We start from the raw sequence: 24,518 nt of genomic DNA, 5'->3' as shown, positions 1-24,518 counted from the left end.
TTAGTCGAAACTAATCATCATTTTTTATTATCATGTTCTAACTATACTATAATAAGACAAAATACACTACATCAATTAGATATAATTCTTACTGAAAAAACTTTACTTTGGGGAGATGATAGCTATTCAATACAAAAAAACGAAGAAATATTTCTAGCAGTACATACCTATATCAAATTAAGTAAACGATTTTGTTGAAGTGAAATTTCATTAGTGTTGTTAATACTGGCTGTTTATTAATAACACTTTATACCAAATTTTAATAGAACTATGAATCCATTTTCTTATATTGTAATCACCACATGTATGTTCATTGTATGTATTTATCTTGTATTCACCACATGTTTCTACGTACACGTATTTTTCTAAATTTAATATTTTTCTGCGTTAAACTTTCTTTATACATATCTTGTAAAAGGTGTTTCCAGTGCCGAACATTCCTCTGGCTTGATATTTCAGGGAAAGGAATTTATATAAGCTTTAGCTCGTTTTCCGATCCCGAAATGTGTTTATTTACTGTATCATATGTATCATTATATGAAATACTGTTTAAACTAAAGTGAACACTCAAACCCCAAAATAAATATCTTGATTTTGAATGAGCACATAATGTTTGGCCTACTGTCAGTATGGTGTCGGGAATTTTCGTACCGAAACATTTTCGTACCGGAGACATTTTCGTGACAACGCACGATATATTGTTCAATACATCAAAATAAATATTTCTATTTGTTTTACAAAGATTTTTGACCGCTAGATCAGGCGACAGAGGTACCCGGTGTGCCGTGACGGTATACCGACAACACATCGTAACATCGAAAATATTGTAAAAACCTAACGACAGAAGATATGTTATTTGTCATACTATAATGCACCTACATATATGTATATGCAAAATTTCATTTTTAAGTTTGGAGTAAAAATTATTTAAGCATTGATGTCACTATTTTTTTTATTTTATCGGGGTATGAAAAAAAATTGTTTGCAAACTGTTTTTCTTTCATACCCCGATAAAATTAAAAAATAGTGACATCAATACTTATAATCAATTTTATATATACTCTATTTGATAAAATGAAGTATGTTTAAATGTAACATTATAGTGGTTTTCAAGGGATTCTTTTTTCCTAATCAATACGCAACGTAGACTGGTTCCCGCCTCAGCTATAGTGAGCGGAGCGCAGCCTGGCGGAGAGTAGAGAACTAAGGGAAGGGAACCAGTCTATACGCAACGTCAATGTCTCTATTGTGACGTCACGATAACGTTGGGGTTTCGCGCCATTCTCGGATTTTTTTTTTCATTTAAGCATTGAAGTCACTGCTTATAATTAATTTTCCAGGCTACTTTATAAAATGAAATACGTTTACACGTATGATTCCATTGATTTTTTCCAAGGGATTATTTTTTCCTAATCAATACGCAACGTCAATGTTTCTATTGTGACGTCACGATAACGTCGGGTTTCCGCGCCGTTCTCGGAATTTTTTTTTCATCGTGGAATGAAAAAATTGAATAGGCCAATCAGAAAGCCAGAAACAAAGAGAAAATTAATTATAGTGGTATGCAAAAAAAAAAAAAAAAAAAAAATATATTAGCCAATCAGAAAGCCAGTTTTGGTATGAAAACAAAGAAAAATTAATTATAGCTGTTTGAGGGCTATGGGATCGGTGGCTGGTCAGGTTTACTACCGACAACAGATCACTGACACACATGTACGCGCGTGTGTAGGAGTGTTATAGGGTCTCGCTTCTGTTTGTCTTTAAAAGTCATTGTTGTGAAAATATTAATTACTATAGGACTTTCGACAATACTCAATATACAAGTAAATTTAAGTTTAAAAGTATGGATTTTTATCATTATTACTTGTGATATTCAATTTGACCCTGTTTATCTTTGGATAATAACATAGGAAAATATTTTAATATTTGATGAATAAATATTTAACATCAAAGGTTTTTAACATGAAAAAAACTACATTTGTATTATTAATGAAGAGTAGAAAGAGAAGGTGAAAAGGTTCTGATAATATATTCATATTGCGACTGCAAAATATTGAAACAACTATATATATCCGTGTGTTAAAGTAACGACATCAAAATACGTTTCGTCTGTGCGATTACTTTTCTACTTTCACTTTCAATCTCCTTCTGAATTATTATCGCCGGTACATTGTACTTACGTCAACCAAACAAAGTACATAACTCTACTGAAACATTTTAGTCTGTTCATGTTTTAGATCAATTAACGATCCGACGATTTGCCGTCAATGATCACCAGTAGAGCTCCTCGGCAAATCGTCGGATCGTAAAACATCCTCGCTACTCAAGGGGTTCCGATCACTTAATTACGATCTCTACACCCATGGATTATCTCATAGTAAAACTGAAGGCAGCTCAGAGGAAAAACTCTGAACCAATCACAGGTAAGCAAATATTTCCTTTGAAGACTACAGAGAGAACGACGCCCAACTTCAAAGCCCCAGTGTACCGTTTAAGGTCTGTATCCTATGTGTGGATGGATCCAGTCATTTATATTATATTCTAATCTCTAAATTATGATTATATATATTTTGAAAAACAATAAATTTCGCACATAAGTATATTGGAGATGAAATCTTAATACTGTCCTCCCAACATTATTAATGACTTTCACCAACGGTCGAACCGGCTGTTCTCAATAAACAATACGGCGGCCCAGACCACAGGCGTCTGCTTCTGTTTTTGATAAAATATAATAACCTACCCCTACTATATGTTATAGTAGGGTTAGGACATTGTTTTTTTTTTCCAAAACTTCAGATGCAGACGCCTGTGCCCAGACTCTGTGCTTTAATTCAGCAAGAAACAGTATATATCTGTAGCGGGATTGGACAGGGTCGACCATCGGTGACCAGGTAGTTCAGTCGGTAGAGCACTCGGCTAGTATTCTGAGGGTCCCGGGTTCGAATCCCGGTCTGGCCACTACATTTTCTCCTCTCCTGTTACACATCTATAATATTTACAATGATAAATCCTTTGAAATAAAACAGGGTCTATATTTGAAATTAATTCCAGTCGGCGAGTCGCATACAACTCTTTTTATTATATAAGTCATCAGATGTGTGTGTGCGGTATGGGGTTTGGAGAGTGCGACGTTTCGTTTCGTATAACGTTCCTCTGGAATGCTTTCGTAATATTTACACAACACTATAAACAGCATGGCGGACATCGTCTACATCTTACCTGTCATAGAAATAATTACAGGTAAAAAATGAGCATAAGGGAAAAATCAATTGATTATAAGGGTGATAAGTTCAATAAGGAAATAACAATATTCATCTGAGCATATACTGTTATTTGATACAAACTTAGAGAACATTCAAATCTGACATTGCGTATCGTAATATGGATCATCTGAACATGTAAACACTGTTAGACACCAGTATATATGTAGCTTAAGCACACATTTGAGGCAAACATTTGGTGTTTGATAGGTCGGTATATAGGCAATAGGAGGTATGTATCTTTTAAAATGCTGTAGTGTATGATATCAATCAAAATCTCTTGAGAAAATTATCTAGGGGATCAGTTGTAAAAACATCTATGGACAAATTGTTTGGAAGACTCTTCCATTGACAACCGAATGGTCCAGCTAGTATAAAGCACATTCAGGTTATATAAATAACTCATCTTACGCTGATATATTTGAAAATCAATCTCCAAATTAACAATTAGGCCAAATTAAGGCATTTGTATCATCTTTTGTTGACAATTCCATAGTCACAAGCACTTATAGAAACTTCCGAAAACTAACCTAGACTCAACTTTTGCAGCAGAGTTCAAAATCGATGTTGTTAGACAACAAGTTAGTTGAATGCGCCAAGTCAGCACGCTCTGTATTGAAACTTTCTTGTATATTTTCCTTGTTTTAGAACGAAAACAAAGAGACGTGAACATCTTAAACCAGATAAAAGAAAGAAAGATGTGCTAATATCTTAATTTTACTTTGTGGGTAGGGGTCGATAATAGATTGATAAATCTGATAACCTAATGTATTATCGACCCTCCTTCATCCCGGAAGCAAGGATGTCTTTATAATCAGGAAAACGGGTGCGGAATACCTATTATAAGAGTTATCTTTCTTAGACCAAAAAGCAAGTCACTGTCAACGAAGTATGTAATATGATAATTAATTACACTTTTCATAATTATTTTAATGATTTTTTGTCTAATCGCACTGTATTGATATTAATGTTACCGTTACTTTTGCTCTCAGTAAGAAGAGCATTAATTGTTTGCAATGGCTTTCAGGGATTTCCAAGTTTGTTGAAATGAAGACCTCCATTTAAACTTTTGTAAAGCAGGGAAAATCATAATTTGCTATTTTTGGCCTATATATTCACTATCATTACCAGATAGCAGGTAAGTGTTTCGGGCCCATGTAGCTCTTGTTATATGTGGAAATTCTTATTTTATATTTACAAATATGAGGGATATGTTGAAAATAAATAAATGACAATGATGCGAAATACTACTGTTTGCCTATCTTTACTTTTCCAGAAATATGAATTCTCGAGTGAGACATGAGCATTATGTCTATATGAGTGCCTAAGAACTTGAGTTTTGATGACCTTAAAACAAAATGGCCAACATTGTTCCACTAAAGTATACAGCAAAGTTGATCTGTATCCAGACTCTACTCGACCTGTCAGGGGATGGAGACAGACATACTGCCCAACAAATGCTCCGGCAGCTGCAGACAGGCTATTATACAGCTGTGTCATGTGGCCTGCTTCGGCGTTTAGTCGACAAGTATCCTGGAAAGGTCACAAATACTATCTTATCAGCACTGGCATCAACACATTTACGAGAACTGAAACTCAAAAAATGTAAATCTGTGTCCTTCACTGGTTTAAAGAATGTTTTAGAAACGTAAGTTACATCAGTTGTTGAGTCTTTTGAGATATAATGATTGTGAAGATACATGTATATATTCAGTAAATGTAGTATCATTGTAGCTCAGGAGGGTATCTTTTACTTTGACAAGTTCTCTACTAAAGCTTGATAGAATAATTCCAAATGTGTGATGCAAAGTAATGAGTTATAACCAAAAACAGGATGTTATGAGACCTATTTTTAGCTCACCTGGCCCTAATCGCTACTTGTCCTAGAGTTCTGCATGGATTGTAACCAAATTTGGCCACAAATATCCTTGGAGGAAGGGGAACAGAACTTGTATAAATTTTGGCTCTGACCCCATGGGGGCAGGAGGGATGGGGCCCAATAGGGGAAATAGAGGTAAATCCTATAAATCGCTACTTGTCCTAGAGTTTTACATGGATTGTAACCAAATTTGGCCAAAAATATCCTTGGAGGAAGGGGAACAGAACTTGCATAAATTTTGGTTCTGACCCCCTGGGGGCAGGAGGGGCGGAGCCCAATAGGGGGAATAGAGGTAAATCCTATAAATCGCTACTTGACCTAGAGTTCTGCATGGATTGTAACCAAACTTGGTCACAAATATCCTTGGCGAAAGGGGAACAGAACTTGTATAAATTTTGGCTCTGACCCCCCGGGGGCAGGAGGGGCGGGGCCCAATAGGGGAAATAGAGGTAATCTTATAAATCGCTACTTATCCTAGAGTTCTACATGGATTGTAACCAAATTTGACCAGAAACATCCTTGGGGGAAGGGGAACAGAACTTGTATAAATTTTGGCTCTGATCCCCTGGTGGCAAGAGAGGTGGGGCCCAATAGGGGAAATAGAGGTAAATCCTATAAATCGCTACTTGTACAAGAGTTCTGCATGGATTGTAACCAAATTTGGCCAGAAATGCATCCTTGGGGGAAGGAGAACAGAAAATTGTATAAATTTTGGCTCTGACCCCCCGGGGGCAGGAGGGGCGGGGCCCAATAGGGGAAATAGAGGTAAATCCTATAAATCGCTAATAGTCATATAGTTCTGCTTGGATTTTAACCAAATTTGGCCCAGAAACATCCTTGGGGTTAACAGAATTTGTATAAATTTTGGCTTTGACCCCTTGGAGCAGAAAGAATGGGGCCCAATAGGGGAATTAGAGGTAAATATTCAAATTCCTTCATAAGAGAAACAATGAACTTGTATTCATAACATTCCTAGGCATTACAAACCAGGTGAGCGATACAGGCCCTCTGGGCCTCTTGTTAGATCATCTGGTCTGAAGGGTCAGGATGTCCAATATATAGTTAATGCATATTCTGTTGTCAATCTGTGCATGAATTTTTCATTCAAATGACTTCTCTCTAATAATCTCCAGTAACCCAGAGTAATAATATTAGGCCTGTAGCATAGCATGGTGGGACTATGATGGACTACCAAGTTTGTTCAAATGAATGACCTTGACCTTCATTCAATTTCGTAGTGCTCAAACCTTTTATTTTTAGCCTCTTTTGGTCTTTTGAGTTTTATCCAAAGAGGTATTTTTGAACTGTTGTGTAATTCTGCTGTGTCACTTTGTACCAATAGTTAGATGATCATTAAGACCCCTGGGCCTCTGTGTGACTTTGTACCAATAGTCAGATGATCATTAAGACCCCTGGGCCTATGTGTGACTTTGTACCAATAGTCAGATGATCATTAAGACCCCTGGGCCTCTCTGTCACTTTGTACCAATAGTCAGATGATCATTAAGACCCCTGGGCCTCTGTGTGACTTTGTACCAATAGTCAGATGATCATTAAGACCCCTGGGCCTCTGTGTCACTTTGTACCAATAGTCAGATGATCATTAAGACCCCTGGGCCTCTGTGTGACTTTGTACCAATAGTCAGATGATCATTAAGACCCCTGGGCCTCTGTGTGACTTTGTACCAATAGTCAGATGATCATTAAGACCCCTGGGCCTCTGTGTGACTTTGTACCAATAGTCAGATGATCATTAAGACCCCTGGGCCTGTAACTTGTACCAATAGTCAGATGATCATTAAGACCCCTGGGCCTCTATGTAATTTGTACCAATAGTCAGATGATCATTAAGACCCCTGGGCCTCTGTGTGACTTTGTACCAATAGTCAGATGATCATTAAGACCCCTGGGCCTCTGTGTGCAATTTGTACCAATAGTCAGATGATCATTAAGACCCCTGGGCCTCTGTGTCACTTTGTACCAATAGTCAGATGATCATTAAGACCCCTGGGCCTCTGTGTGACTTTGTACCAATAGTCAGATGATCATTAAGACCCCTGGGCCTCTGTGTGACTTTGTACCAATAGTCAGATGATCATTAAGACTCCTGGGCCTCTGTGTGACTTTGTACCAATAGTCAGATGATCATTAAGACCCCTGGGCCTATGTGTGACTTTGTACCAATAGTCAGATGATCATTAAGACCCCTGGGCCTCTGTGTGACTTTGTACCAATAGTCAGATGATCATTAAGACCCCTGGGCCTCTGTACTTGTACAATTGTCGTCTGTACCAATAGTAGATGATCATTAAGACCCCTGGGCCTCTTGTGACTTTGTACCAATAGTCAGATGATCATTAAGACCCCTGGGCCTCTGTGTGACTTTGTACCAATAGTCAGATGATCATTAAGACCCCTGGGCCTCTGTGTGACTTTGTACCAATAGTCAGATGATCATTAAGACCCCTGGGCCTCTGTGTGACTTTGTACCAATAGTCAGATGATCATTAAGACCCCTGGGCCTCTGTGTGACTTTGTACCAATAGTCAGATGATCATTAAGACCCCTGGGCCTCTGTGTGACTTTGTACCAATAGTCAGATGATCATTAAGACCCCTGGGCCTCTGTGTGACTTTGTACCAATAGTCAGATGATCATTAAGACCCCTGGGCCTCTGTGTGACTTTGTACCAATAGTCAGATGATCATTAAGACCCCTGGGCCTCTGTGTACTTTGTACCAATAGTCAGATGATCATTAATCCCCTGGGCCTCTGTGTGACTTTGTACCAATAGTCAGATGATCATTAAGACCCCTGGGCCTCTGTGTGACTTTGTACCAATAGTCAGATGATCATTAAGACCCCTGGGCCTCTGTGTGACTTTGTACCAATAGTCAGATGATCATTAAGACCCCTGGGCCTCTGTGTGACTTTGTACCAATAGTCAGATGATCATTAAGACCCCTGGGCCTCTGTGTGACTTTGTACCAATAGTCAGATGATCATTAAGACCCCTGGGCCTCTGTGACTTGTACCAATAGTCAGATGATCATTAAGACCCCTGGGCCTCTGTAACTATGTACCAATAGTCAGATGATCATTAAGACCCCTGGGCCTCTGTGTGACTTTGTACCAATAGTCAGATGATCATTAAGACCCCTGGGCCTCTGTGTGACTTTGTACCAATAGTCAGATGATCATTAAGACCCCTGGGCCTCTGTGTGACTTTGTACCAATAGTCAGATGATCATTAAGACCCCTGGGCCTCTGTGTGACTTTGTACCAATAGTCAGATGATCATTAAGACCCTGGGCCTCTGTACGTCAGTGATCATTAAGCCCTGTATTGTCCAATAGTCAGATGATCATTAAGACCCTGGGCCTCTGTACTTGTACCAATAGTCAGATGATCATTAAGACCCCTGGGCCTCTGTAACTTTGTACCAATAGTCAGATGATCATTAAGACCCCTGGGCCTCTGTGTGACTTTGTACCAATAGTCAGATGATCATTAAGACTCCTGGGCCTCTGTGTGACTTTGTACCAATAGTTTGATGATCATTAAGACCCCTGGGCCTCTGTACTATGTACCAATAGTCAGATGATCATTAAGACCCCTGGGCCTCTGTGTGACTTTGTACCAATAGTCAGATGATCATTAAGACCCCTGGGCCTCTGTGTGACTTTGTACCAATAGTCAGATGATCATTAAGACCCCTGGGCCTCTGTGTGACTTTGTACCAATAGTCAGATGATCATTAAGACCCCTGGGCCTCTGTGTGATTTTGTACCAATAGTCAGATGATCATTAAGACCCCTGGGCCTCTGTGTGACTTTGTACCAATAGTCAGATGATCATTAAGACCCCTGGGCCTCTGTGTGACTTTGTACCAATAGTCAGATGATCATTAAGACTCCTGGGCCTCTGTGTGACTTTGTACCAATAGTTTGATGATCATTAAGACCCCTGGGCCTCTGTAACTATGTACCAATAGTCAGATGATCATTAAGACTCCTGGGCCTCTGTGTGACTTTGTACCAATAGTTTGATGATCATTAAGACCCCTGGGCCTCTGTAACTATGTACCAATAGTCAGATGATCATTAAGACCCCTGGGCCTCTGTGTCAATTTGTACCAATAGTCAGATGATCATTAAGACCCCTGGGCCCCTGTGTGACTTTGTACCAATAGTCAGATGATCATTAAGACCCCTGGGCCTCTGTGTTGTACAATAGTCAGATGATCTTAAGACCCTGGCCTCTGTCTTGTACCAATAGTCAGATGATCATTAAGACCCCTGGGCCTCTGTGTGACTTTGTACCAATAGTCAGATGATCATTAAGACCCCTGGGCCTCTGTGTGACTTTGTACCAATAGTCAGATGATCATTAAGCCCTGGGCCTCTGTGTTGTACTTTGTACCAATAGTCAGATGATCATTAAGACCCCTGGGCCTCTGTGTGACTTTGTACCAATAGTCAGATGATCATTAAGACCCCTGGGCCTCTGTGTACTTGTACCAATAGTCAGATGATCATTAAGACCCCTGGGCCTTGTGACTTTGTACCAATAGTCAGATGATCATTAAGACCCCTGGGCCTCTGTGTGACTTTGTACCAATAGTCAGATGATCATTAAGACCCCTGGGCCTCTGTGTACTTTGTACCAATAGTCAGATGATCATTAAGACCCCTGGGCCTCTTGTACTTTGTACCAATAGTCAGATGATCATTAAGACCCCTGGGCCTCTGTGTGACTTTGTACCAATAGTCAGATGATCATTAAGACCCCTGGGCCTCTGTGTGACTTTGTACCAATAGTCAGATGATCATTAAGACCCCTGGGCCTCTGTGTGACTTTGTACCAATAGTCAGATGATCATTAAGACCCCTGGGCCTCTGTGTGACTTTGTACCAATAGTCAGATGATCATTAAGACCCCTGGGCCTCTGTGTGACTTTGTACCAATAGTCAGATGATCATTAAGACCCCTGGGCCTCTGTGTGACTTTGTACCAATAGTCAGATGATCATTAAGACCCCTGGGCCTCTGTGTGACTTTGTACCAATAGTCAGATGATCATTAAGACCCCTGGGCCTCTGGTAACTTTGTACCAATAGTCAGATGATCATTAAGACCCCTGGGCCTCTGTGTAACTTGTACCAATAGTCAGATGATCATTAAGACCCCTGGGCCTCTGTGTGACTTTGTACCAATAGTCAGATGATCATTAAGACCCCTGGGCCTCTGTGTGACTTTGTACCAATAGTCAGATGATCATTAAGACCCCTGGGCCTCTGTGTGACTTTGTACCAATAGTCAGATGATCATTAAGACCCCTGGGCCTCTGTGTGACTTTGTACCAATAGTCAGATGATCATTAAGACCCCTGGGCTCTGTGTACTTTGTACCAATAGTCAGATGATCATTAAGACCCCTGGGCCTCTGTGTACTATTGTACCAATAGTCAGATGATCATTAAGACCCCTGGGCCTCTGTGTGACTTTGTACCAATAGTCAGATGATCATTAAGACCCCTGGGCCTCTGTGTGATTTTGTACCAATAGTCAGATGATCATTAAGACCCCTGGGCCTCTGTGTGATTTTGTACCAATAGTCAGATGATCATTAAGACCCCTGGGCCTCTGTGTGATTTTGTACCAATAGTCAGGCCTCTGATCATTAAGACCCCTGGGCCTCTGTGTACTTTGTACCAATAGTCAGATGATCATTAAGACCCCTGGGCCTCTGTGTGACTTTGTACCAATAGTCAGATGATCATTAAGACCCCTGGGCCTCTGTGTGACTTTGTACCAATAGTCAGATGTCATTATGTACCAATAGTCAGATGATCATTAAGACCCATGGGCCTCTGTAACTATGTACCAATAGTCAGATGATCATTAAGACCCCTGGGCCTCTGTAACTATGTACCAATAGTCAGATGATCATTAAGACCCCTGGGCCTCTGTGTCAATTTGTACCAATAGTCAGATGATCATTAAGACCCCTGGGCCCCTGTGTGACTTTGTACCAATAGTCAGATGATCATTAAGACCCCTGGGCCTCTGTGTGACTTTGTACCAATAGTCAGATGATCATTAAGACCCCTGGGCCTCTGTGTGACTTTGTACCAATAGTCAGATGATCATTAAGACTCCTGGATCTCTTGTTTCAATTCAGGTGCCCTCTCATCACAAAACTTGACCTGGCTGAATGTGACCAGTTTTCCCAGCCTGAAGTTTTTCACATTACATCATTCCTAAGGCCAGGGATTACAGCTTTAAGTCTGGAGAATTGTCTGACAGTGGACAATGCTGTAGTACAGGTAATACAGTTGTGTTGTGGTTCCTTTGTATGGCCACTATAAGTGTATACATGTAATAATGTATATTTATGATAATTTAGATTAAAATAGAAATGAAACCTCTTCCAAGGGTTTCCTTTTACTGTAATGCTCAGGCATTTTTGGACAGCTATATATATATATGTATATATATTGTACAGTAAGTTCCTGTTTATTTTACAGAGTATCCTGTTGTACATGAAGTCCCTTCAACATCTTAACTTGTCAGGTTGTTCAAAACTTACTGACAATGTTTTTCTCCTTAACGATAATCTTCAACTCCAGCGAGAGACCTTTGGACAGGTATGAATTACAATTGAACCTAGTGATTTGATTTGAAGTTACAAGATCCTTGTTAATTTAAAGTGCAATCAATTTTTGTTTTGTTCATTAAACTCAAATACTTGAATATGTTCAGTGGTCTGCAAGATAGAGGTTTGATTGTTGTGTATATTCACAAAGACTGACTGATATGGGAACTGGGGACATTGCCTTCACATTTTCAATTTTCTTAATCAAAATCAAAGTCTGTTTCATAAAGTAGATTAGAGGTCCTGCTGTTACAAAGGCAGACTATATTAATAGTATTACCACAATCTCCCAAAACACACACTTTATCACTAAACAAATACAAACAGGGGAGATAATCCTTAAAGTATGTACATACAATACCAAACCAAGTGATAATTTGAAATACAACAATAAGTCATTAAAAAAGTGTCATGCTCACAGGATTAAAAATCAATGTATTTTTGTTTGTTTATTTCAATGAACAATTTATTATACATAATATGTAACTTAATAATTTAATAACTTAACTATTATTTATACTCAAAACAGAAGTCATTTGATAAAAATGTCAAGGCCATATGTTTGACAGCTCCATGTAGAGTAAGGTCCAAACCCTCGTCAACCTGAAGAAGACTAGAATAATAAAGCAGATAAGGTCAAAATAAAGTGAGGACTAGGATCATCCACACTAAGGGAAGATAGGTGCATGGGTCTAGTTTCATCTGATTCAACATTCCTTAACTAAGGAATTCCTTAATACAAAATTCTTTATTTAAAAATATTACAGAAGCTTTCCTTAACTTCTGCAATGCTTTCCTATGAAGCTTCCCTTAACTTTTGCATTGCTTTCCTATGAAGAATTCTAAGATAAGGAATATTGAATAAACTGTGCCCTGGTCTGAAATATACTATAAGTGTAATTATATTTAACTTGCAGATGAATCCGGACCGATTTGACTGCTCTCTAGTTAGTGTAGACATCTCCTGTACGACATTGTCTAGCACGGCGATCAGACATCTGGCTACTTTGACTGGACCCACACTACAGCATGTTAATATCTCCTGGACTGGGGTTAGTATACCGCCGTAATAGTCAGTCTTACTTAGTCTGCACTGCAGTGTTGTTTTGTAGGCTGATATTCAGATGTTGTTTTGTAGGCTGATACTCTGTTGCTTTGTAGGCTGATATTCTGGTGTTGCTTTGTAGGCTAATATTCTGATGTTGTTTTATAGTCTGATATTCTGGTGTTGTTATGTAGGCTGATATTCTGGCGTTGTTTTGTAGGCTGATATTCTATAGTATTGTTTTGTAGGCTAATATTCTGATGTTGTTTTGTAGGCTGATACTCTGTTGCTTTGTAGGCTGATATTCTGGTGTTGCTTTGTGGGCTAATATTCTGATGTTGTTTTATAGTCTGATATTCTGGTGTTGTTATGTAGGCTGATATTCTGGCGTTGTTTTGTAGGCTGATATTCTGGTGTTGTTTTGTAGGCTGATATTCTGATGTTGTTCTATAGGCTGATACTCTGGTGATGTTTTTTAGGCTGATTTTCTGGTGTTGTTTTGTAGGCTGATATTCTGGTGTTGTTTTGTAGGCTGATATTCTGGTGTTGTTTTGTAGGCTGATATTCTGGTGTTGTTTTGTAGGCTGATATTCTGGTGTTGTTTTGTAGGCTGATATTCTAGTGTTGTTATGAAGGCTGATATTCTGGTGTTGTTATGTAGGCTGATATTCTGGCGTTGTTTTGTAGGCTGATATTCTGGCGTAGTTTTGTAGGCTGATATTCTGATGTTGTTGTATAGGCTGATACTCTGGTGTTGTATTTTAGGCTGATATTCTGGTGTTGTTTTTTAGGCTGATATTCTGGTGTTGTTTTGTAGGCTGATATTCTGGTGTTGTTTTGTAGGCTGATATTCTGGTGTTGTTTTGTAGGCTGATATTCTGGTGTTGTTTTGTAGGCTGATATTCTTGTGTTGTTATGTAGGCTGATATTCTGTGTTGTTTTGTAGGCTGATATTCTGTGATGTTTTGTAGGCTGATATTCTGTATTGTTTTGTAGGCTGATATTCTGTGATGTTTTGTAGGCTGATATTCTGTGTTGTTTTGTAGGCTGATATTCTGTGATGTTTTGTAGGCTGATATTGTTTTGTAGGCTGATATTCTGTGATGTTTTGTAGGCTGATATTCTGTGATGTTTTGTAGGCTGATATTCTGGTTTTGTTTTGTAGGCTGATATTCTGGTGTTGTTTTGTAGGCTGATATTCTAGTGTTGTTTTGTAGGCTGATATTCTAGTGTTGTTTTGTAGGCTGATATTCTGGTGTTGTTATGTAGGCTGATATTCTGGCGTTGTTTTGTAGGCTGATAATCTGGTGTTGTTTTGTAGGCTCATATTCTGATGTTGTTGTATAGGCTGATACTCTGGGTACCGTTTCACAAAGCATACGTAACTTTAAGGGTACACATAGGATTTACGTGCACGTATCTTTACTTGTACGTAAATTTTAAGGGTGTTTCACGAAACCGTACGTAACTTTCCGCACTTACATGCAGGTTTACATGCACGTAACGTAGACCGGAAGTGGATAATGTCACAAACAATCAATCTTTATTTTCTCAGATATGGATTTGAAAACAATTTTTAGTGCCCATCATTTGCTTATTGCTACCGTTATCCAGATTATTCTCCAAAATAATCAAAACCACGCGACTTATACATAATATATACATGTATGTGAATAATGAACTAAGATACATACAATCTATGTGTGTAGCATTAATATAAACAGAACGAATTAAATATTTTGATGTGTCTATAATACCTATATACCGTAATTTCTAGAACGAATACACCAATAGAATGTATTCGTACCCGGCGGCCTACTATACTTTTCGGGCGAAATGGTGCCTATGTGTTACTAAGCATTGCCTCAGAAAATCACTCTGGCATAGTCATTCTAAATAATAATCCACTACAATTAGGGGATTTAGCAGTTGGTAGTTTGTCATTGTGGATGATTTATTGATTTTATCAGAAACTCCCGAGGGACTGCAGCAATCATTAATTGAATTGGAAAACTACTGAGAAAAATGGCAGCTATCAATAAATGCTAAAAAAAACAAAAACGATGATTTTCCAAGCAAGGCAGAGAAATGTAAAAAACCAAACATATTGTGAAACCGTTTATGTTTAAAAATCAGGAAATTGAACAAGGTCTCTGAGTATAAATATTTAGGTACAACTTTATGTAACAACAGTAAATTCATGCTAGCGGCTAAGGAACTTAGTGTAAAAAGTAGAAAAGTTCTGTTTTCAATTAAGCAATATTTAAATAAAATAGCTGATATGCCCATATGGCTCTGGAAAATCTTAAAGGTAGGTTTCGCCCAATGAAATATAAAGACTACGAAATTGAAATTTATCCTATACATAGATATAATCTTCAGATCATTTTCAATGCATACAGCGAACAATATGGGTGGTCAGTTGCCTAGCTTGACCAGGAAAATACTCCTCTAAAAATAGAGCGAAGTCAAGCTTTACATAGAACATGGCGTATTTTTTCAAAAACGAGGCCGCAGCAACAAACGGAAGCGTGCAACAAAATGTCAGATAGAAGTGACAGTCTTGCCACGGCATGTTTAGTTAAAAAACAACAACAAAAAATCGAAGTGAGAGGGACTGTTTATACATATCATATCATACGCTCGCTAAATTTGTACACCAAATATACACGTAGTTAGTCTGCGGCTGTTTGTGTGCTGGCATATGTGTTGAAATTTAACTCACCACGTGCAATGCCGTTACACGAGTCCCAACAGATCCCGGCAAGTTCCGCTTGAGATGTGGCTTCTGTTTCTTCTATTGCTACATGCCATCTCTGAATTTAATTCCCTATAGATATCCTAGGGTGCTACCGAATCCATTATAATTTCCTCCACTTTGTTGCCGATTCAGATATATTTTTTTCATCGCACACACTTTCGTTCAGCCATTTTGTTTACTTTTAGTGCGTGACAATGCGCATGCGCCAAACTTCGACAACACAATCCATCGCAGCTTCATTTGCATATTATTTTGTCTGACGGACACAGTAATAAATCAAGGATTTCCTTCAATTTTGTATTCAAGACACATTTGTTCAATCTCACACACATAAAGAAATTAAATTGAGATATTTAATATGTATTTTTCATCTTTTCTTCCGCTTATCGCATTTCACAAAAAAAAAATTATTTGGTTGGGCGAAACCTACCTTTAATACTCAAGCATTGTGTTATTTGGCTAGATTATCACAAGATGACATTAATAATCTTGTAAAAGAAGCTTTGAAGGTCAGTAAAAATATTCATGAAAATGGATCATATTTGTGGTATTCATACGTATCAAGTATTATCAACGAAAATAACATCACATTTGGCATTAAAAGGGGAAACTTCAGTAGGAAGGAACAGGCCAGATTAAAACGGTCATTAAAAAGATTCATACATGGTAGATTTGACATCATTTTCTCAAGCAAAATGCAGCTTTTAGATTGTAGTAATAAGCTATTTCCATATAGTAAACTTAAACAAAACTATAAAGAGGAATATTATCTTTCTTTGCAAAATTTTGAATATCGAAAATCGTTGACAAAACTTTGGATCAGCAATCACAACCTAGAAATTGAAGCTGGTAGGACAAAAAAGATACCTCGCCAGCACCTGTTATGCAAATTTTGCAATATTGTAGAGGATCACTTCATCCTCAAGTGTACAGTAAATTCTACTGAAAGAAAAAGTTTCCTATCTAAATACAAAATTAATTCTATGTTCACAGACTATGAAATTATAATAAAGTTATTGTCATCTAATGAGCCACAACTTCTGCAGGATTTGGGCCTCTTCATTAAAAAGTCGTTTGAACGGAGGAAAGCGGGCTTGCTGAATGCATAAGTTGTTCTTGTTTTATTATTATTGTGTTATACATGTAATGTTATCTTTGTAATTTGCTATCGATCCTTGTGTGTGGATGTAAAAATGCAAATAAATGAATTGAATTTAATTTAATTTAATACAGAGAGTTTCAACATTGTACTATCTTGTACGTACAAGATACTAAGTTGTACGTACAAGACACTCTCCTGTATGTACAAGATAAATACTTGTACATAGACGATACTAAGTTGTAAGTACAAGATAAATAAAATTCATTATGGCCCTAATACGCCGCCGTAGATATTGCATACGGTTCAGTTTTATAACACAAGTACGATAAAATGCATACAACCGTTTTTGAAATGTCCATAGTTTTCAGTACCGATAGCACACAGGAACATTTGATACAAACTTGTAACAGTTACGTCTAAGTTATATTTGGTAAATACATCTAATATTTTTTGTGCAATGTACAGTTTTGAACATTCCGATGACGTAGCAATGAGCACTTGTGATAGTACTAAATAACTTATAACACATTATTTCAGTGTGCAGTTGTAGCTTTTACGATATTCATAATTACATTACTAATAAACTGTCAATAAACTCATGTTGGTCAAATCAAATAGAAAAAATTTGTGACGTTGTCTGTGCATGTGCGTATATTCCGAATTAAACAATAGCCAGAAACGTTGAAATGTATTTGCTCCTAAGGATGAATTTATGGAGTCGGTACATATATTAGTTGTACTAATTTTTTTATGTGTCACAATTTGTTGATGTGATCTCCGTAATATCGGCGAAATTTGACGTAACGTTCGAATAATGTTGTATCGTCAGTATCTTTGTCACGCGTTAATTAAATGGATACCTTAATGATTGAAACCAGTGATGCGACTCTACATGTATACATGTTAATAAAGTCTATATAACCTAAAGTTTACAATACAGTATATATGTGTCTATAACAAACAAAATCCAGATATAATGTCAGGTTTCAATACGAAACGGAACGATTACAACATTAGATATAGATCTACGTGAAATCAGCGACCATCGTTCTGACGTAAACAAATATGCGAATATCGGGATTTAACCCGTGTTTCTTTTGCAAAAGAATTCTCAAAGTGAGAACAAAGAAAGCATCCCTGCAACACACGGACATGATAATTAAGTTGAAATGAAAATAAAAAGCAAATAAAACATTTAAAAGTACAAAAAAAAAAATACAAAATACCGTCGACGGTGTGGAACTTTTTCGCATCGACAATCTAAGTGAACTTTAAAAGTTATTTAATTTGTTTGGCTAAATGTTGTTTTTGGACATATTCATGAATAACAGTAACTTACATTTGTTCAGAGACTTTAAATATGCCAAACAACGACGATTTTGTGACCTGTATCATACTTACGTGGGGTTTACGAGTGGTAGTTTTTTGGCGTAAGTTACGTACGGTTTTGACGTTATTTACGTGTACCAGTAAGTCATTTACGGGTACCCGTAACTTACGTGTGCTTTGTGAAACGGTCAAAATAACTTACATACAGGTTACGTGTACCCGTAAAGTTACGTATGCTTTGTGAAACGGTACCCTGGTGTTGTTTTTTAGGCTGATATTCTGGTGTTGTTTTGTAAGCTGATATTCTGGTGTTGTTTTGTAGGCTGATATTCTGTTGTTGGTTTGTAGACTGATATTCTATAGTATTGTTTTGTAGGTTGATATTCTAGTGTTGTTTTGTAGACTGATATTCTGTGATGTTTTGTTGGCTGATATTCTGTGTTGTTTTGTAGGCTGATATTCTGTGTTGTTTTGTAGGCTGATACTCTGGCATTGCTGTATCTGGCTGGGTATGGACGTCTTGCCATTGTTGACCTCGCTCTGTCTGACTCTGACGCTCCACAGGATCACTCACTACAGAGCTCTCTCCTGGAACTTAAGGACACCCTCAATCAGCTTAGGTTGGGCATGCTGAAAAGAGAGCGAGCAAGAAAAGGCATGTATGATGGTATTCCTGTGAAATCTGCTGACAATGACCCGTCCAGTGACCAAACCTCAGGGATCACTTTATCAACAGCTCTAGGGGTCACAGACTCATTATCAAAAGCTCAAGGGGTCACAGACTCATTATCAAAAGCTCAAGGGGTCACAGACTCATTATCAAAAGCTCCAGTGGTCACAGACTCATTATCAAAAGCTCAAGGGGTCACAGACTCATTATCAAAAGCCCCAGGTGTCACCAAGTCGTTATCAGCTAACAATGATGATCATGAGGCTTCATCTTACACCAGTCAGCAAGAGGTTAAAACTGCATCTAACAAAGAATATCCAGCAGTCATAGCCTCAACTTCATCTAGCAAAAAACATCAAGAGGTTACAAACTTTCGTTCATCAAAGGAGTATTATCCTGAAACAGTGGGTGGTTTCTCAGAGACAGGTGTTTATAAAGAAAACGTTTCACAATCTGACGATTTTAGGAACATTAACAAAAGAGTTAATGGGATTGATTTGGAATCTGGACTCCAAAGTTTTGATGTTGTCATGAGTGAATCAGATTCTCTCATAAACTTTAGTGATGAGAGAATGACAGACAACAAACCAAATGTGAAGAGTTTTATGGAAGTGCTAGAGGAGATGAGTGATACTTCTACAGACACAGAGGACTCTGATGGAAGTGTAGACAGCAATTCAATATTGTCTGTGCTCAGTCACATACCTGCTACAAAGGGTCTGGCACCTGATGTAACAGAATATCCTATTGGTGGATCTGAAGCTGAACTTCAGGATTCTGATGAGACAGTACATTTGATTGGTGGAACTGATTTGGATGATCTGACCTGTGATGTTACAGTGAATGTGACTGATGATTCCTATAGCTGGACAGTGGACAAACCTGACACAAATCAGAACGTTTCTTGTGATATATGCTCAAACTTGAAATCAAACATTCGTAAACATACTGAAGAGTTAGGCCATGACAGACAACTCTCCAAAATGTCTCCACAAAGTCAAGAGTGCTCCCAAACATGTTCACTGCCATCAGAAAGTAGTGAAAACACACAGATCTCTGAAACCTATAACTTGCAATACTGTGATTCTGCAGACTGTGAAATTCCAGAAGATACATGTAAGGTAAAAACCGGATCTCTGGAAGCAAAATCAGGTGGTATTTACCTGGAAAAATTAGAGTTTGATCATAAAGAAGATGATATAGGGACGGCACACTGTTTCAATGTGAAAACAAGTCTTCTAATGAATCCAGACTCAGTAGAATCCTCTCCTACAGAGGAAATGAATTCAAACAGAAAAATATCACAGAAAACTATGACAAATGATGATGGTGTGACTGATAATTCAACACAAAATCCTCGGGACTCTGACAAGATATTGTTCAGTGACACAGAAATTTCTGATGAGACAGGTGTGCCAATGGCAGTGTCACATCCCAGTGAAAGTATGTGTTCAGAAACTGGCGTTACATGTTCAGAAACCGGAGTTGCGTATTCAGAAACTGTCGTTACATGTTCAGAAACAGAAGTTGCATGTTCAGAAACTGGAGTTACTTTTTCAGAAACTGGAGTTGCATGTTCAGAAACTGGCGTTACATGTTCAGAAACTGGAGTTGCGTATTCAGAAACTGGCGTTACATGTTCAGAAACAGAAGTTGTCTGTTCAGAAACTGGAAATACATGTTCAGAAACTGAAATTACACATTCAGAATCTGAAGATATATGTTCAGAAACTGGACTTAACTTTTCAGAACCACCTGCATTTCATTGTACAGAAACTGGATTTAGCCGTTCAGTATCAGGAGGTGCTTGTTCAGAAACAGGATTTACATGTTCAGAATCTGCAGTGAATTGTTCAGAAACTGGAGATACATATTCAGAATCTGCAGTGGATTGTTCAGAAACTGGAGTTACATATTCAGAATCTGCAGTGGATTGTTCAGAAACTGGAGTTACATATTCAGAATTTGCAGTGAATTGTTCAGAAACTGGAGTTCCATATTCAGATTCTGCAGTGAATTGTTCAGAAACTGGAGTTTCATATTCAGAATCTGCAGTGAAATGTTCAGAAACTGGAGTTCCATATTCAGAATCTGGAGTATCATGTTCAGAAACTGGAGATACATGTTCAGAATCTGCAGTGAATTGTTCCGAAACTGGAGATACATATTCAGAATCTGTAGCAAATTGTTCAGAAACTGTAGTTTCATATTCAGAATCTGAAGTTACCTCTTTAGAATCCAAAGGTATGTGTGAAAAATCCAAAATATGTTCAGAATCCAAAGTTACATGCGAGTCAGGAGTTAAATTTTCAGGATTAGAAGTTACGTGTGCAGATTCTAGAGTTACAGTGTCAGAATCCGGAGAAAAAATTTCCAGGTATGAAGATGATAGTTCAAACTTAAATGTGTATGCTAAAGGGCAATATTTAAGCTTTAAACAATTGCAGAACTCAGGAAATCTTGAATGTGATCAATTGCTGAACTCAGGAAATCTTGAATGTGATCAATTGCAGATCTCAGGAAATCTTGAATGTGATCAATTGCAGATCTCAGGAAATCTTGAATATGATAAAAATGCTGCAACAACACAGAGCTGTACACATGAAATACCAGACAGAACTATGCCAGGAGCATTCTTTGATTTACAGAAACCAAATGAGGTGCTAGATAGTGATGAAAGTGATAATTCACAAATGATACAAACTGACCTTCAGGTCAAAGGTGAGAAGGATTTAATTGCTTCATCATCTGACAGAGCAGGAATTGTAAATATAATTGCAGATAGAAATGATGATCAGTCTTGCATAAAAAGTAAGAATAGTCCGTTTTGTACCACAAGTATGGCCGATGAGTCCCATGCCACAAATGTGGACTATCAGTTGAATGCTTTTAGTGCGCCCCTCAACACAAGCCAGAACAGCCCTTCTCACACAGTAAGTGAGAATGATTCATCTCAAGCCACTAGGGCATATCTAGATGAATCAGGTGAATACTGTTTCGCAGCCAGTGATCCAGAGCAGACAACACCAATTAACAATCCTAAAAATTGTGAAAATGGTGAAGTTGAAAATACCAGTCCATCAAATATGTGTGTGCAATTCTACAAGCCAAACCTGATTTCTGTAGATTTTAAAAGAATAGACTTTGACAATACGTACAAGTACAATGGATTTAAATGTTTGAAAATTTTCTCTGAGGAAAATAAAAACCTTCAAAAAATCAAAATTTCCTGGAAGGATCATTTGAAGAGTTCTATGCTTGAAGAGTTAGCTCCCCTTTGGCCAAATGTGAACTATATCTCTCTGATCGACTGTGAGAGTCTGACGTCCCAATCACTTGTTACCCTAGCAACCAAGTGCACACAGATCAAGACAATTACATTACAAGGTGAGAATAAGTATACTAAAATACCACTAAGTGATCTTAGAATATGTGCTAGATATAGAAGCATGCATTCTTTGAGTACATCTGATAGACAACTATATATATTTCCTCTTATTTCATGATTTCAAAGTTACTCTACATTTAAGATAAAAAGAAAAAAATTGAATGTACTTTTAATTGTCTCTTAATTTTTTTTGATTTTGTTGAAGGTGTCACATTCATACAGGATTTTGCTATGATTCCCTTCATCAACAGTGGCTGTTTGGAAAGCCTGAACATGGCCGAGTGTAGGATTACTGATCACACACTTATAAGGATGTCTCAACATAAGATGGAAAAGGTCAGCTCATTCTTTTTATACAAATAGTCACTAGATAATTTCTTTATGATTGGTAAATAATAGTTTAGTATTGTAAGAACAAATAAGATTGACTTTCATTAAAAATCATTTTGATTGTCTGATGATTAAAGATTCTTACTAAGCTGTCTTATTTGTGATTGGTTGTAGATGAGGGAGTTGGACCTGTCGTGGTGTGATGATACCAGCAGTGTGGGACTAGACAAGCTGTTTGGGAAATCTTCAGACGTTTTACGCAAACTCAGCATCAGACAGTTAGCAGCCAATGACCACACTCTTTCTCTTATAGCCAGCAACTTCTGCTTTCTCACCAGCATCAATATGTCAAGTGTTGATGGCATTGGTGATGATGCTGTGGTTACTTTGGTAGAAAATGTCCGTACTTTGGAGCATGTGGATTTCAGTTGGAACTTGGGTATGTTCAAACTTGTAGACTGTAGCTAGTTTCATTATTTTTTGAATTTTTATGCAAGTAAACGTAAAGATTGAAGTGAGAAACTTATTCATTTTAATACATTTATAATAAATGTGCTTTATTATGATATTATAAGCTGTGGAAGTGGTATAACAGGAGTATGTTATAACAGGTGTGACCAATAGGAGCATATCAGCACTGCTAAAGAACTGTCAGAGACTACAGAAGGCAGAGCTAGCTGGGCTGAAACTGATCACATCAGAACCATTTCTACCTCTTATATCAGGTATTGTTTAAGTAACTTTGGTACTTTTTAAAACCATTTCTACCTCTCATATCAGGTATTGTTTTAGTAGCTTCGGTACTTTTTAAAACCATTTCTACCTCTCATATCAGGTATTGTTTTAGTAGCTTCGGTACTTTTTAAAACCATTTCTACCTGTCATATCCGGTATTGTTTTAGTAGCTTCGGTACTTCAATTTAAGTTAGAACTTTAAACTACAATTAATTTAGAGGATTCTTGTTTTACATTATTAGGTACAATTAATACTAATATCCTATTTGCTTATTAATTAATGTTAGATTTTTGCAATTATTACTAAAATGTGACCTGTTACGATCCATAATAGCGAATATTTACTCAGGAATGTAAATTCATGACATCGTCACATTTCCTATCAGAACAACAGAGGCCTAGCCCCAATCTGAGAATGGTTATAAACTCAGCTACACTCAATGTGATATGCATGATAAAAAGACAGAGAATCGTAATTATATTCATTCCTGATATTGACATAATTAATGGAATGTATATTGTATTACTATAATTACTTGTGCGACGAATAACTGTCGAACTAACTGGCGATTTGAATCTAGCCTAGCGTGTTGACGTTAGAGTCAAGTATTGAGATACGACAGATAACGAAAATGACACAAAGTACATATATTTTTATCAGGAAACATGAATTAATATGTTCTGTTATGTTCATGGAAGTCACCTGAACCATACTGCGAGATTGGTATGTCATAAAACGTCGTATTCTAGCCAAATCACGTCTCTGTAAACGACAGCTTGCTTTTCGTGTATTTCGCCATTTGTTATTTTTGGATTTCGCGGATTCCGCACGCGCTATGTAACAAGCGTTTTGATTGGCTCGGACTCGTCGGATGATCACCAGCGCGGGCTTAAAAAAGGGTGAAATCGGACGGAAAGTCAGAACTCATTTGAGCTTCCAAACGAGTGGTCGCCTCTTCTGGCCCTAAACTTTGGAAAGCCTTGAGTCATCTCAAACCAATGACCTTGTAGTGGTTCATAATGTTTGAGATCTTCTCCGTAGAGGGAACTTATAGGCCCAATATCCGTATCTTTCTTATTTTTTTCATGATTTAGAAGAATTTTGAAAAAAATCCTGTTGTAAATCATGCAGAGATAGGACTAAATCGAAGTCAAGATGAGCGATTATGATTCGGAATATTTCGATAAAAATCAAATAAATATTAAATATCACTAGGTGGGTCCCACTTAGTCAAACAAGCCGAAGTTGGCCGACTTTGTAACGTCGTTCCCGAGAACATCATGTGACTACAGTCACTACGTAACGTCTGTCCAAACTCTTCCAAAAAAGGGTCATGAACTTTCCGACTTCCGTTTGGCA

General features: G+C 37.8%; 1 protein-coding gene across 1 annotated transcript in view; it reads left to right on the top strand.

Moving 5' to 3' along the window:
* Positions 1–3,180: 3,180 nt before the first annotated feature.
* LOC138316198 (serine-rich adhesin for platelets-like) overlaps positions 3,181–24,518 on the top strand; it is a 44,229-nt gene continuing 22,891 nt past the window's right edge. Inside the window, exons 1-9 of the mRNA XM_069257775.1 lie at positions 3,181–3,243; positions 4,540–4,911; positions 11,325–11,469; positions 11,671–11,790; positions 12,716–12,850; positions 18,513–22,092; positions 22,299–22,429; positions 22,598–22,862; positions 23,035–23,148. Of these exons, the coding sequence (XP_069113876.1) occupies positions 4,622–4,911; positions 11,325–11,469; positions 11,671–11,790; positions 12,716–12,850; positions 18,513–22,092; positions 22,299–22,429; positions 22,598–22,862; positions 23,035–23,148 (4,780 nt within the window). The 5' untranslated portion in view covers positions 3,181–3,243; positions 4,540–4,621. The remainder of the gene's footprint in view (positions 3,244–4,539; positions 4,912–11,324; positions 11,470–11,670; positions 11,791–12,715; positions 12,851–18,512; positions 22,093–22,298; positions 22,430–22,597; positions 22,863–23,034; positions 23,149–24,518) is intronic.

Source organism: Argopecten irradians, chromosome 2, assembly GCF_041381155.1.
Source record: "Argopecten irradians isolate NY chromosome 2, Ai_NY, whole genome shotgun sequence".
NCBI classification, from domain to species: Eukaryota; Metazoa; Mollusca; class Bivalvia; order Pectinida; family Pectinidae; genus Argopecten; species Argopecten irradians.
The sequence above is the reverse complement of the archived record's forward strand: the minus strand, read 5'-3'. Positions and strand labels throughout refer to the sequence as shown.